At 35.9% G+C, this 14,814-nt stretch overlaps 3 protein-coding genes and 1 non-coding gene across 5 annotated transcripts in view; 3 read left to right on the top strand and 1 right to left on the bottom strand.

The window, feature by feature from the left end:
- The first annotated feature begins 3,741 nt into the window (after nucleotides 1-3,741).
- On the top strand, nucleotides 3,742-3,814 carry TRNAA-UGC (transfer RNA alanine (anticodon UGC)). The gene has a single exon. It is a non-coding gene; the product is annotated as a tRNA-Ala (tRNA).
- Nucleotides 3,815-4,410: 596 nt separating this feature from the next.
- LOC102592069 (G2/mitotic-specific cyclin S13-7-like) lies at nucleotides 4,411-7,370 on the top strand. Its single transcript, XM_006361080.2, has 9 exons — nucleotides 4,411-4,565; nucleotides 5,072-5,213; nucleotides 5,374-5,428; nucleotides 5,591-5,809; nucleotides 5,892-6,017; nucleotides 6,153-6,401; nucleotides 6,493-6,654; nucleotides 6,750-6,931; nucleotides 7,022-7,370. Exons 1-9 carry the CDS (start codon nucleotides 4,526-4,528, stop codon nucleotides 7,164-7,166), a joined length of 1,320 nt encoding a protein of 439 aa, XP_006361142.1. The 5' UTR covers nucleotides 4,411-4,525; the 3' UTR covers nucleotides 7,167-7,370.
- Nucleotides 7,371-7,806: 436 nt separating this feature from the next.
- Nucleotides 7,807-9,633, bottom strand: LOC102591732 (molybdopterin synthase catalytic subunit). Of its 2 annotated transcripts, none has more exons than XM_006361079.2 (2): nucleotides 9,534-9,633; nucleotides 7,807-8,587 (listed from the first exon to the last, which is right to left on the bottom strand). In XM_006361079.2, exon 2 carries the CDS (start codon nucleotides 8,576-8,578, stop codon nucleotides 7,994-7,996), a length of 585 nt encoding a protein of 194 aa, XP_006361141.1. In that variant the 5' UTR covers nucleotides 8,579-8,587; nucleotides 9,534-9,633; the 3' UTR covers nucleotides 7,807-7,993. The 2 variants fall into 2 exon arrangements, with proteins under 2 accessions (XP_006361141.1, XP_015170621.1); XM_015315135.1 differs by having other exon boundaries at nucleotides 7,807-8,606; nucleotides 9,534-9,610.
- A 637-nt stretch (nucleotides 9,634-10,270) lies between these two features.
- LOC102591407 (cyclin-dependent kinase C-2-like) overlaps nucleotides 10,271-14,814 on the top strand; it is a 6,701-nt gene continuing 2,157 nt past the window's right edge. Inside the window, exons 1-10 of the mRNA XM_006361078.2 lie at nucleotides 10,271-10,639; nucleotides 12,065-12,146; nucleotides 12,224-12,314; nucleotides 12,782-12,811; nucleotides 12,942-13,051; nucleotides 13,156-13,228; nucleotides 13,318-13,438; nucleotides 13,533-13,650; nucleotides 14,295-14,434; nucleotides 14,541-14,598. Of these exons, the coding sequence (XP_006361140.1) occupies nucleotides 10,530-10,639; nucleotides 12,065-12,146; nucleotides 12,224-12,314; nucleotides 12,782-12,811; nucleotides 12,942-13,051; nucleotides 13,156-13,228; nucleotides 13,318-13,438; nucleotides 13,533-13,650; nucleotides 14,295-14,434; nucleotides 14,541-14,598 (933 nt within the window). The 5' untranslated portion in view covers nucleotides 10,271-10,529. The remainder of the gene's footprint in view (nucleotides 10,640-12,064; nucleotides 12,147-12,223; nucleotides 12,315-12,781; nucleotides 12,812-12,941; nucleotides 13,052-13,155; nucleotides 13,229-13,317; nucleotides 13,439-13,532; nucleotides 13,651-14,294; nucleotides 14,435-14,540; nucleotides 14,599-14,814) is intronic.

Here is a 14,814-nt window from a genome sequence, read left to right as displayed (position 1 = left end):
ATTCCCTCTTTACCCCCCCCCCCTCCCCAACCACCCACGCCACCCAATCCCAAGAGGAAAAAAAAGGTGGAAAATTCCTCCTAATACTGCAGGGGAAAGCCTTAACGAACACAGAAACATTGATGGTGTGTTACATCAATCCTGCACCCATTAATGAAATTTTATATTAAAAAAAGTGCGTGCGACTTTTCAACAAGTTGATCGATTTTTCTGTTGAAAAAAACAAATATTAACATCATATTTAGCAATTTAACCTAATGAGTTGCTATTGAAGTGAAATAGGATCATATTTATTTATTTGCAGTAAGAAGAAAATTAGTAGCCACATTAGGAATGGAAGACTAGTCCCAGTCCCACTACATTGGTTATCATAAGCATCTATTTACAAAGTAAAAGGTAAGGTCTGTGTGCACCTCACCCTCTCCATACTCTGTATGTTGTTATTGAGAAAGGCAAGCTTCTTAGGTTGGCAATTATATATGGAGTAAGAATCTGTCCCACAATTCGTCATCATATGTAGTGCTGTTCTTCTTCATAACAAAAGTCTCCATTAATAGGTATAGCGAATTCAAGAAGTTGCTTGTCATGCTCGAATACACACATTTCTTGTTCATTCAAATTAACAAGTGCTTCAATTCCTCCATCATATGTCCTCATCAAGATAATAAACTTGTTCCGTGGACCCTTTGCAAAGCTTGCTCTAATAGGCTTCCCAAATCCAAAATCTAAATCTTGTAAGAATGGGAACTTACATACGCTACTCGAAATGTAAAGATCACATTTCCTTTTATGGAATGGCTCCTCCCCTGTTCTATATGCATCTAACATCTCCATAACATATTCATTTTCTTCAAGAATATTTCTTGTGGAGAGGATGTTTCGCCTTTCTTATATCAGTTACTAATTTTGACAACTTAAGTTCTTCCTCTTTCTCGTATAATGGTGAGGAGATTACCTATAGAGTTAGGAGGTGATATTATTTCTCGTAAATCAAAGAACTGAGATAGCTTGAATGAACCTGAATTAACAATGGTGGCAGAAGATGCAACACATTTGTAGATAATTGCATTCACGGCCTCGTTGCTAGTTACATTTTGCACGCCAATTGACGATTTTAATGCACTTAGCTTTGTGCTAGAGAAAATAAACCGCTTTTGGACACATTTGTCCATGTCTGATCCAATAACAGGGGAAACCAATGGACTAATTGGCGATGGCACAATGGAGTCCTCTACGAAATAAGGAGATGGGTTTGCATTTGAACTTCGAGTTAATGCAGCCCAATCTCTCAAGAAGAAATAGGCACTACTTCCATCTCCTATTTTGTGCGACAAGCAAACACTGAGTGCTATTCCTCCACAATCAAAATGGCTTAATTGAGGCTACAATTAAGGCGCAATCAACGCCATTTGCCCAAGGTACACCTTGAGGAAATGTCAAATCTTTGATATTTGAATCAACAACTTTGCCCATTGGAGAATTGATTTGGACTTGTAATAACTCAGCACCATGGTCATCACACTCAATAGTAGCATTGTCTTTTAGACTTCCAGCCCATGGATAGTAATAACTTGATGTTTTTGACAAAGAGTTTGATAGTTGCTTAGGCCCATTTGGGATGACATTAACTTGATTTTTGGGGTAGAAGAAAACAAAAGGCATATAGAAGTGAGTGAGGCATTGATCTAAAATGGAAAGTTTGTGCCATCTTTGAGTAGATGGGTTGGGAGTGATGATTTTCTTGGAAATTATTGATATCATTCTTCACCTTTTCTTATCACTCCATTACAACTAAGCTAGCTATATATATACACACACATGAGGCCTTAAATACCAAAAGGAATAGAAAAATTGGCATAGCATATGAAGTTGATCGTAGGTGTAATAGGACTCATAGCTAGTTACTGCATGCTATCGTATATTGAGGTGTTCCCCACTAGTTGTTTAAATGATGCAAGTCAGGCCTGGTGTCCATTCAGAAAGATGAAGTGCGAAAAAGTCTAAATAGGGGTTAAAATTTTGCATCTCATTGGGCACGCAAAACAAATAACCCATTCAATTTTAGTTAGAAAGAATGACAAAGTCCATCCGAATTTGGAACCATCCAATGAAGAATAAGAGGAGAGCAAAGCGAACTAATTTTATTTTATTTTTGGTAGAAAGTTAGGTACATTTCTACCAAAAAATATATTAGGTCCATATCTTTAATTACTGTGCTGACCAAATCCTTATGACAGATATATTCAATTCAATTAACATTGAGGACGATCTAATAAGAGGGGGTAAATAGAGTTATGTCTAATTTTTATCTAAGAGATGGACCAGATTATTTTATTCATTTTCCAAGACTACAGGGCAAAGCCTGAACGAACACAGAATCATTGATGGTGTGTTACATGGATCCTGCACCCGTTAAACGCGTACCCTTAAAAAGATGATTGATCTCTCTGTTGAAAAAAAAAACAAAGATTAATCTTAGAGTTAAACATCATATTTAGCTATTTAACCTTATAAGTCGCTATTAAAGTGAAATTGCATCAAATTTTATTCGTTTGCTGTAAGAAGAATACAGTGGAACGGAAAACTTGTCCCAGTTCCACAACATTCGTTATTATAAAACATCTATCCGACAAAGGTAGAGGTAAAGTCTGTGTTACACCTTACTGTCCCCAGACCAGACGAGGTATGTTGTTATTGTTGAGAAATAAACAAGACAAGGAAATGATAATCTGCATTGGGAATTATATATGGAGTAGGAATTTGTCCCACAATTCGTCATCGTGTGTAGTGCTGTTCTTCTTCATAACAAAAGTCTCCATCAATAGGACTAGCAAATTCAACAAGTTGCTTGTCATGCTCGAACACAGACATTTGATGTTCATTCAAGTTAACAAAAGCTTCAATTCCTCCATCAAATGTCTTCATCAAGTAAATAGACCCTTTGCAGTGCATGATCTAATAGGCTTCCCAAATCCAAAATCTAAATCTTGTAAGAATGGGAACTTACATAAGCTACTCGAAAAGTACAAATCACATTTCCTTTTATAGAATGGAGACGAGATTTCCTATGGGGTTTGGTGGTAGTGGAGGTGACATTATTCCTCGTAAATCAGAGGATTGGACCAACTGAGATTGCTTGAACGAGCCCGAGTTAACGATGATAGAAGAAGATGCAGCACATTTGTAGAGAGGTGCATTCACGGCCTCGTTGCTCGTTACATCTTGCACCCCAATTGACGATTTTAATGCACTTAACTTTGTACTAGAGAAAATAAACCTCTTTTGGACACATTTGTCCATGTCTGATCCAATAACAGGGGAAACCAATGGACCAATTGGCGATGGTACAATGGAGTCCTCCACGAAATAAGGAGATGGAGTTGTATTTGAACTTCGAGTTAATGCAGCCCAATCTCTCAAGAAGAAATAGGCACTACTTCCATCTCCTATTTTGTGCGACAAGCAAACACTGAGTTCCTGATGTGGTTATTAATTTTCTTGTTACTGCAAATGAATAAATTTGATGCAATTTTACTTTAATAGCGACTCATAAGGTTAAATATCTAAATATGATGTTACAGAGTAAACTAAGGGACTAGGATGCGTTACCAAACATTGCATAATTGATACCATATTCAATATTATTACTATTATACACCCTGCCAAAAGACCTAAGTGCTTATTTCTTCTATCTTTAAATAATCCAAATGGTTTTGAAGAATATTATCTAACAATACAGTTGGGGATGTAGCTCAAATGGTAGAGCGCTCGCTTTGCATGCGAGAGGCACAGGGTTCGATCCCCTGCATCTCCAACATTTTGTTTTTTTGTTGATAAAACAATATAAAATGTGAAAGTTGTTAATTAAAACAGATCCACATGATATAAAGCCTAATATTCAAGATCTATTTTCTTATAAGGTTTCACAATCAAGTTCATCGATTACACGAAGCACTATATACGTAAAGAATAATTTTTCGTCAAATGGGGTTTGAACCCATTACTCTCACTTGGGTTCGTCCCAGTTAATCCATGGCATTGCATTGCTATAGCTTTCGTTATGCAAAGCGAACTTTGAGATTAAATTACTTGTAGTTTCATCTATCGCAAGTTGAAATTCCTTCATTTTTGCAAATAACTTCACACAATTAATGATTTTTTTCGACAAAGACGTCTTACAAATTACAAAATTAATTAAACATAAGAATATATTAAAAGGAAAAAATTAATCATAATACTTTATTTATTTTTAAACAATGATTAGGTTATAAAAAATGTTACCAAAAAACTATTAAAAATAAGAAATTTGCACGATTTTTAAGAAAATGATATTTATCAGATTATTACATACCCACCACATCCAGCGCTCCTTATTTCAAAGCTAAAAAATGTAAAAATTTGACCGTTAAAAGTACGTTGCGCACAGTATAAAAACTCTCAAATTAACCCTTCTCTTTCCATTCACAATCTGTGAAAACAAAAAAAAATATAAAATCTTCAACTTCTTCAAGAAGAAGACATTGAAATGGCTAACAGAGACGCAGTTCCAAAAATTTTACCCAAAGGTGAGGAAAAAGATCGTCTTTTTCGACACCCCAAATTCCCAATTTACTAGTTGTTTGTTGTTGGTTTTTCATTTTCTTGGATTAGTATTGAAAGAATTTAATTGGGGTTTATGTTAATGCAGTTTTCTTTGAGTGAATCATGATGAGTATTGATGTTTCTTGGGTGTTTTTCATTTGTTTAATACATGTTGATATGAGCTGATTGTTTAGATTCTTGATCACTGCTAATGAAATTCTGGAGAGTTGTTAAAGCTGTATTTCCCCCTTTTTTTATGATTCATTTTATTTTCTTGATCACATTGCTATTCCAAGTCCGAATAAAGAAGAAAGATTATGTTTATACATATTTCTGCCTTCTCTAGCTGCGATAACATACAACAATTATCGCCATTTCCCTGTTCATTTAACTGTTTTTAGGCTTGTTCACTGTCATTATAGAACTCATTTCTTGGCCAAGGTTTTCCTTGTTTAGAATCTTTACTGATATGTGAGTTTGAACTATTTAGTAGTAGGAGGGGGAGAGGTTAAGAAGAAGAATGGCCTAGCAGATGGAAGAACTAGGCGTGCTTTGGGAGATATTGGAAACCTTGTCACTGGTCCTGCAATTGGAGCAAAGCCTCAAACTAAGGTTTCTCGACCCATCACTAGGTAGAATTCAGTCACACTTTACAAACAACTCGACATTTTTATGCATTTTGGTTTATCTTGTATAGCTGATCCCAATTTCTTGGGATTGAGGCGTAGTTGTTGCTGTTGGTTTTATATTGTATACGCTCGTGTAACTTGAATGAGAACTTTCACTATTCAGGAGGTCTGCTGCACAGTTGATAGTTAAGGGACAAGAACCACTGCAGAAGAACAAGGTAATTTCCTCGTTATCTGTGTGAATAATAGTTCTTGAAAAAATTTTCCTATTGGGAGTAATATTTTTCTGATTTTAAAAGATGGGGTTAAGATGCTTTACTGTACTTAGTTCTTGAAGAACCCCTTTTTCCAATTGGCTTGTTGTTGTGGTTTGTTTGTAGACGAAGCCTCTTGTAACTAAAGGAGTTGCAGCAAGAAAAGTTGGTGTTCCAGCAAAACCAGAAGCTAATAAAAAGGATTCTGTCAAAGCGAAAGCTGGAACAATTAGTGTTATATGCCCTGATGAGGATGTGAAAACCATTGAAAAGATCACCTTGAAAGAAAGAAAAGTAAGGAAGAGTGGAAAGACTCTAACTTCTATCCTAACTGCGCGAAGCAAGGTTGTCTTTTTACCTCTTCCCTTTGCTGAAAATGTAGTAAGTTAGATCAGTATATAAGTGTAATTGACCAATTATCTTTTAGGCTGCTTGTGGACTCTCCAACAAACCAAGAACACAGATTGTTGATATTGATGCTGCTGATGTTGATAATCACTTGGCTGGTGTTGAATATGTTGAGGATATTTACAAATTCTATAAGCTCACAGAGGTATGGTGAAAACTTCTGTCTCCTGTGTTCACTTTAATGTAACGAAATGGTTTTGTGACTTTATTGTAATAGTGGAAAAAGTTCAGTTACCATTCGTGAAGTTGATCTTGTTTTTTGATGATTTGGCTGATTCAGGACGAAAATCGACCATGTGATTACATGGATTCACAGCCAGAGATCAATGACAGGGTGAGAGCAATTCTTGTGGACTGGCTGATAGAAGCACACAAAAGGTTTGAGCTGAGGCCTGAAAGCCTGTATCTCACAGTCAACATAATGGACCGTTTCCTGTCAGAAGAGACTGTTCCTAGAAGGGAACTTCAGTTACTATGCATCAGCTCAATGCTTATTGCCTGCAAATATGAAGAGATTTGGGCTCCAGAGGTATAAAAATTCAGTATTCTCAAAATGTGTTAAATCTGTTTAGTTCAAATTTATCATAATCTCTGATTATATGTTATGTTTGTCTCTGCAGGTTAATGACTTCCTAACAATAACAGACAATGCTTATGTCAGGGATCAGATACTTCTGATGGAGAAAGTAATTTTGGGAAAGCTGGAGTGGTATTTAACTGTCCCAACGCCATACGTCTTTCTGGTTCGTTACATTAAAGCTGCAGTTCCATCTGATCAGGAGGTATTGTTTTATTCTCAATGTGAATTTGCTGCTACTTAAGCAGATAAAGACAGCTGGTTTAGCTGATTATACGTGCCCTCTTTGTTGTTTTATAGATGGAGAACATGACATTTTTCTTGGCTGAGCTCGGGCTGATGAACTACACTACCGTGATATCCTACTGTCCATCAAAGTTTGCTGCTTCTGCTGTTTATGCTGCTCGTAGTACTCTCAACAAGAGCCCTCGATGGACTGACACTCTGAAGCACCACACTGGCTACTCAGAAGACCAGCTGAGGTAAAGAAAAAGTTGAAGCACTTGTCATTTAGGATTGGTAACTCTACAAATTATGAACTAATTGTGTTGTGTATGTATTGTTTGAAACAGGGAATGTGCAAAACAATTAGTTAGCTTCCACTCTGGTGCTGCTGAAAACAAGCTGAAGGCAGTTTTTAGGAAGTTTTCTAGTCCAGATAGAGGTGCTGTTGCCCTCTTGCCCCCTGCAAGAGATGTTCATATAGGAAGTTCTTGAACAAAGATTGTGAAAATGTGTGAAGTCAGATCATGTCAAACTTTCTGATCTCTTATTTTGAAGTCTGAAAAATTCATACTTTTATATGATTTACTTACTAGTAAAGTCATTCCCTTTTAACATTGTATGGTTCTTGTGAATATTTGAATGTTGAGTGAGTTTTATCCATTAGTGTTAATTGTACCACTTCTATTCTTTGGCTCACTCACTGTGTGCATAAATTTTCCTAGCCTTAAGCTCTTTATTCTTTGTCATGAAAATATGCAGTAGCTCTATACACGCGGTAGCAGCCTTCTTAAACTTCATGGCAAACATTCCTGAGGAGAAGTCCGTCTAATCATGACAGTAAAAAGTAGTTCGGTGTATATTACAATGTATGAATCATTCAACAAGTGTTATTGTTGTCAGGGGAAATAGGCAAAAAGAACTCGAGAATGTAGATTGAGAATGCCTAAGCTATAAATAAGAGCAAACTTGTGGAGTTTAGGCGCGCAACCCAAGGGAATGTAGGCAGTCTACCCTGATGTAAGCATCAATGGCTAATTCCACGGATCAAACCCCGTGGTTTAATAGGTGACATGGAGACAACTTTACGTTTCTCTAAGGCTCCCCCTTCCGTTAGAGGCATAAGCAATCATGATGAGTTAAATGGGAGCACAATTAAATCGTATGTACACTTACAAGAAACTGCCTTCAGCTATAAATCTGATGTGCCAGAGCATGTTATAGTTGGTATTGCACACACAACAAAGAGGAATGAATTAACCATTTCTTAGTTTTCGGGTTTGTTTAAAAGTGAAGGATTTGAATGAAATACAATATGTGCCTCAGAACCTACAAGAATCTGCAGACTCGTCATTGACTTTAACCTTCGTCCCACAGCAGCTCTTTCTCTCGTGTGCCTCCACTTTCTTTTTACCAGAGCAAGCTCCGCCTTGATCATGTGATGCCTTCCCAAGATCTGGCATCCTCTCGATAAACTCTTTATTCTCTTTCCACACCTCTCCATTTGTATATACCTCTTTCTTCCATATCGGAACTGATGCTTTAAGCTCATCAATCAGAAACTTGCAAGCATCCAATGCATCTGCTCGATGGACAGATGAGATTGCAACAAATACACTAGTCTCTCCAACAGGAACAGTACCCAAGCAGTGAGCAACTGCTATCGAGTGGATATCCCATGATGATCGGGCAGAAGAACAGAGAGATTTAAGACAACGTATTGCCATTGGAACATATGCTTCATACTGTAGCTCTAACACTTCTTTACCATCAAATGTATCACGCGTTGTACCTGCAAATGTTGCTATAGCTCCACATTTGGGAGAACTAACATAACCAATATATTTATTGAAGTCTATTGGGCTATTCGCCAAGATCTCAATGAGATTTCTATCTTCATCAGCCATTTGAATCACCTGTAATTCCGATAAAACGCTTCAAAACAAAAACAACTAGGATTCAATTCCAAACAAGTCGGGGGTCGGTAATATGAATTCTCATTATCCATGTCGTGCTATTTAACCTCATCTCAACTCCAAAAAGTTTTGCTTATGAGAACTAGAAATAACTAACATTCACACACTTCCTTCTTCACATTTTAAACGAAACTATATCAAAGCAAAATCAAATAAGATTCATACGATCAAATTAAACGAGAAGGGATTAGACCGGACAACACCAGTAGATTGAGTTTCATGTAAGTATAGACTATAATTATCCAACTATACCCTTTAAACAATCAACGTCAACTCATGATCTTGGATTATAATTCTCAAAGACCACTTCCATAAACTCCTAAATCCAATAAATTGCAGTTCACTCCTTCCGTCCCAATTGATGTGACACTTTTTGCTTATCTATAGTCAATTTAACTAGTCTTTGTTAAAATACTCAAAACTAAAGCAACAGGTTTGCCTTCTGGGTCGAGCTCGTCGCACCAGGCTTGCCTAGTGCGGGTTACCTCTCCTATGTGGCTTCCGAGCTATTGCATAGGAGCGGGGTTTTTACCCTGTGAGCACCCAAAGGGTAACGGCTGCGGGTTTTCCTTGTCATAAAAAAAAAACTATACTAACAAAATACATTTTATATGTTTGTTGGTGAAATTCACATTGTTTAAATCTCGAGAAGCAAAAAGTGTCACGTAAATTGAGACAGAATAGTCATGGTATTCAAAATAGTAGTAATTATCAGTGATGTTGATATCTTTTACAAATCAATTAGTATCAAGTCAACTCATGGCCAAATCACTTGAGATTATACGGAAAACTTTATTTAATTGATTTCAAATACAAGGATTTTGAGATAATTAAAAATTATAATCATGATTAATCGAAATTAAAGATTGAATCTTTGAAAACTTACCTATACAATGAAGCGGCTGGCTCGCGGCTGGTGACTGGTTGTTGAACCGCAGCTTTGGAGCTTTATCTTTTTGTGATTGCAGAGTAGAAGTTGACAATTTTTGGAAGAGACAATTGACAAAACTGGTCCCTTAATTTTTGTAAGTAAGTTCAACATAGTTCCTTAAGTATCAATTCAGCAAGTTTGATCCTTTAAATTTGTTAAAATGAGTAAAATTTTGATTTAATTATCATATAGATATTGTGAAAAACTTTTCTTTTTCTTCACTGAATTTATTTATAGGTTCAATTAATTTACAAGTATCCTTACTAGTCATTACACACTCTATATATATTCAAAATCATGTTCATAAAAATAAGTTATGTTTAACTTGGTGCTTATATTGTTAAATCTAGTTCAATAAATTAAACAACATACATTTATCGAGTAATATATAATTTATCTATATTGCTACACAAATAAATAAAAAAACTTTTTACTTAGTGTGTAGCATTTTTTGCTTTAAAAAGTTATTTATAAAAAATAATATAATATGTATATATAATTTCTTGATCCGATTTTCTTTAATTCTTTTAACAAAATTAATATTATTTAAATTGATTTCTATCCAAATTGTGTATACCTCTCTCATGAGAATCATGGTTTTTGCTATTGCACTTTTTTTTCTTTTTGACAACATAAAAGTATACACCTATAAAATATTGTTTATAGGAAAATAAATATAGCATTCACTGTTTTCACTGTTCTTCAAGTCCCAAATATCAATTGTGCCTTCTTCTTTTTTTTTCCTTTTTCAGATTCCATAACTCTTTTCTTGAATTTAGAGTCATCCAAACTGCTTGCTTTTCTTCTTATTCCCATAATTACCGATTCTTGATTTGATCTTCGTTTAATTTAAGCAAAACCCTAGTATTTTCTAGCTGAATTATCGGGAATTTGGAAGGAATTGAATCAGGGAAAAAAGAAAAAATTCAATTGAAGATCAGTTAGTTAGAGATGGCAATAGCTGCACCAGAACAGCTTAATCTTACGGAAGTTCCAACTTGGGGGTCTAGGACCGTTGATTGTTTCGAGAAATTGGAGCAGATTGGTGAAGGCACTTATGGGTTAGTTCTTGTATTTTGAATTATGTATTTTGCTTGTAGTGTGTGCGCTTTTACGAGTCGAGGAAACAGTCTTACTTTGGGTTTGTTGTTGTTGTTGTAGTGTGTGTTAAAGACTTAAAGTTATCATTTTTTTTGTTTAAAAAAACATTTTATTGAAAGTTGGGATGAATGGGTCTGAATAGAACGGAATGAATACACGGGGTTTATATATGTAGACCTCAATTATATACATGAGATCCTGTGTATTTCATAGCTTGTAGTAAGAGAATTTATGGATTAGGACTCTGTTTGCTGAAAGTTATAGTCTCGGGCTACGTTTGACCTTCCACGTGTATTCGTTTATCCAGAATTAATTGAAAATTTGAAACTTTATGTGGAAAATTTAAGTTAGCAAATAGAAGACATTTGGTGTTTGTGAGCGCCTATGATGCTCAGACTCTTCAAAAATGTAGTTGGGTGTGTCGGATCCTCCAAAAAGTAGTGCATTTTGGAGGATCTGACATGGGTGCGGCAACAATTTTGGAGAGTCCAAGGAATGCAGGTGAGCTCAAAAGTTAGTAGAGCAGTATTTTAGCTTATAGAATGACGGAAAAAGAGAAATTTAGTATAAAGGTCTCATTTTTTTTGGCTTATAGTGTTGAAGACAAAAATTTCAGCTTAAAGTTCTCAGCTTTTTGTATCTCATCAAAAGAGTAGATTTGTTTAAAGGTCTCATTTTTTTTGGCTTGTAGTGTCGAAGACAAATTTCAGGTCAAAGTTCTCAACTTTTTGTATCTCATCAAAAGAGTAATTCATCTTTTTTATAAGTAACTGGAGGGGTAACTCAGAATCTGTCTTAAACTATCTACGTCATTGTCTATTTTGCAACTTACACCAAAATGCTGAAAGAGAGACTGTTATACTTCAACTCATATACTCTCCTTCTATCGTCTGAAACATCTTTAGTTCCTTCATTTCCGTACTGATCACCATATACATGCTGGGATGGTTTCCCAAATCCTCTTCTTGCCTTTTCCAACTCTTTTTCTTGTCCAGCCTTATAAGGGTTCCTTCACTGATCTTGGCATAACCCCCTTCACATAACAAATGCTCAGAATCATCTGCCATAACCATATCACTGCAGGGCAATGTATGGGTCATAAATTTTGTTTTGACTGTTCTGGAAGAGAAGTTTGTTATTGACAAGTGTATAGGTGGGAACATGTACTTTGATGTGTTATACTGTGCTTCTGAAAGTGGATATGATTTTAATACAAATCAAAAGGCAAACATGGTTATTAGATTCTAAATGGAGGGAGTAGTTAGTTGATCCATTTTTGTGGTCTGAACTGTAACTGTAGAAAAAGGATGACTACCTTAACTGGTGCTCAACAATTTGTTCATTAGATGTACAACTGTTAATGTGGCATATCTTTTACCTTGCAGTCAAGTGTACATGGCAAAAGAAATTAGAACGGGGGAAATTGTTGCTTTGAAAAAGATACGCATGGACAATGAAAGAGAAGGGGTGAGCTTCTTATTTTAAATATGATTTGCATTTTGTTAGTTCTTTCAAACTCTTCTCACTGAAGCTTTTCGTAACAGTTTCCAATAACTGCTATACGTGAGATTAAAATCTTAAAGAAGCTGCACCATGAAAATGTCATTGACCTGAAAGAGATTGTAACATCTCCAGGTAAGAGTTGAATAATATATACATGCTTTCATATTGTGTCATTTTTATTATTTACTAATGGTCCCCTTTTACGCTAAACTTAAAAAACACATAAAAGTTACTTAACTTTTTTCCTTCTTACGTGCCCTTTGTGGTTTTCCTTCAGTAATGAAAAAAATCGTTCAAAAGTTTCTGTCTTGCAATTGCATTGCCAGCAAGATTTTTTTACCTTATTAAACATGTCTTATCTTTTTTACAGCAAATGTATTAATTTTTGCCTGCATTGACTGTGATCTTCGTCAATATTCAAACATATTCAACTACCGTGCTAAATTGCAAAAAAGGGTCCTTTTAATATCAGAATTGACAGTATAAAAAGATCCAAATAGTTTTGTGAAAGTTTAGTAATTATTGTGTCCTTTTTTTGTTGTTGTTCTTTATTTTGTGGTAAACAGTCCTGTGAAAGTATCCATTTTTAATTGTTGTAGGTCGTGATAAGGATGACCAAGGGAGGCCAGGCAAGTGTTTCTTAATTTAATTTTCGTTTCATATGGTGCTTTTACTGCTTCCCCAAACCCCTCGCCTGATGTCACTTCTGATTTAATCGAGTTTGTCATATTTGAAGTAAACATATGATTTTATTTGCAGATGGTAACAAGTATAAAGGTGGAATCTACATGGTCTTTGAGTACATGGACCATGATTTGACTGGGCTTGCTGATCGTCCTGGAATGAGATTTTCAGTTCCGCAGATTAAGGTAGCATAATTTGTCACTAACGTGTCTGGTAGCACTGCTGAGCAAAATAGTTGCTTGAAAGAAGAGAGTGAGTAGGATGTTGATATTCACTTTCTTTTTTGCAGTGTTACATGAGGCAGCTTTTGACGGGACTGCACTATTGTCATGTAAATCAAGTACTTCATCGTGATATTAAAGGTTCGGTTTAGGAAGTTCATGCTGATTTTCTAATTTCATATTCTCTTAGTGTGGTGATAACTGATAAAAGCTTCTCCTTTTCCTTGTAGGTTCCAATCTTCTGATTGACAACAAAGGCAATCTGAAGCTTGCTGATTTTGGGCTTGCTCGATCCTTCTCAAATGATCACAATGCAAATCTTACAAATCGTGTGATTACTTTATGGTACAGGTATGATTTGTGGGATACCAATCCTTTGGGATTACCTGGATTTCATTTTAAATTCCCTTTTTGTGTGAGTGGTGATTTGTGGTATATCAAACAGACCACCTGAGCTGCTTCTTGGGACCACAAAGTATGGTCCAGCCGTTGATATGTGGTCAGTTGGTTGCATCTTTGCTGAGCTGCTTCATGGAAAACCAATTTTTCCAGGGAAGGATGAGGTAGTTGATCTTTTCTGTTGGTTAAATGTCCTAAACCTTACAAAATTAATGAAGATGAATGCACTTCCTTTAGTATTCTTGGCCTTACAAAGACTGTCTATGGTCTAAGGAATAACAGTAACAGCTTGCGCTTGAAAAGAATTGTGATGGTGATATTTGCCTAATGTACGCCTTCTTTTTTTTTGGCTTTAGGGGGTTAAGTATGTACGTACCTGGTGTTTCTTTATGTCTGACATCTGGTTGGCTGATTGTGTGCCTGATTAATCATTGTGTATTAGGACTGTTCAAGACAACTGATTGCTTCTACACCTAATTTGTTGCATTACTTAGATTTTAAATATTCACCATCGGGATTCTTTTATGTTTGAGCTGTGGTGCACCAGCTTATGACAAGATTTAGCCAAGAATTTTAAAAAACACAAACTTATATATCCTCACTAATCCAAATTAATTAGGATTTTCAAACTTCCTTGTCACTTGTGGAGCTTTAAAGCAAGAGCTTGACTTGTTTGATGTTTCGTGTATTTAACAATTTTCTTTTTCCCAAATGACCTACTTAAAAGCAGTACATGTGAATGCGACTTTAGGTTGTGTCGAATTTCTAGTGTGCTCAGGTGAATAACCCAGTTTTTCATTGATTTCAGCCAGAGCAGCTGAACAAGATTTTTGAGTTGTGTGGCTCTCCTGACGAGGTTAATTGGCCTGGAGTTTCCAAGATTCCATGGTATAACAATTTCAAACCATCAAGACCATTGAAAAGACGTCTAAAGGAGGTTTTCAGACAGTAAGTAAAAAATACATGATGTGATATATTTGCTCTAGTTCCGCACTATAGTTATTGGTCTTGAATAGATGTTCATGTATTTATACTATTGCGTCTCTGGATTTAGCTTTGACCGACATGCCTTGGAGTTGCTTGACAAGATGCTGACCCTTGACCCATCTCAGGTATCAGTTTCTCTGGCATGCATGTCATTCTTATGCTTGTTCCAAGTAAGAATACAAGACAATGTTGGACACATATTTGATAAGGTTTATTCAGATGTTCATGTGTCATGGTGCTTTTTCGACCAAAGCTAGCATGTAGGTACCAAGTTCATCATATTTTCTCGTCTATGTTTTCACTTCTTTCAAACCTTGTTTTGTGGGGGGGGGGGGGGGGGG

This window comes from Solanum tuberosum, unplaced genomic scaffold, assembly GCF_000226075.1.
Source record: "Solanum tuberosum cultivar DM 1-3 516 R44 unplaced genomic scaffold, SolTub_3.0 scf00345, whole genome shotgun sequence".
Lineage (NCBI taxonomy): Eukaryota > Viridiplantae > Streptophyta > Magnoliopsida > Solanales > Solanaceae > Solanum > Solanum tuberosum.
The sequence above is the reverse complement of the archived record's forward strand: the minus strand, read 5'-3'. Positions and strand labels throughout refer to the sequence as shown.

Coding starts and splice junctions, on each gene's coding strand:
- LOC102592069 (XM_006361080.2), top strand. CDS start 4,526: ATGGCTAACAGAGACGCAGTTCCAAAAATTTTACCCAAAG. Junction 4,566..5,071: donor TCCAAAAATTTTACCCAAAG/GTGAGGAAAAAG, acceptor TGAACTATTTAG/TAGTAGGAGGGGGAGAGGTT. Junction 5,810..5,891: donor TCCTAACTGCGCGAAGCAAG/GTTGTCTTTTTA, acceptor ATTATCTTTTAG/GCTGCTTGTGGACTCTCCAA.
- LOC102591732 (XM_006361079.2), bottom strand. CDS start 8,578: ATGGCTGATGAAGATAGAAATCTCATTGAGATCTTGGCGAATAGCCCA.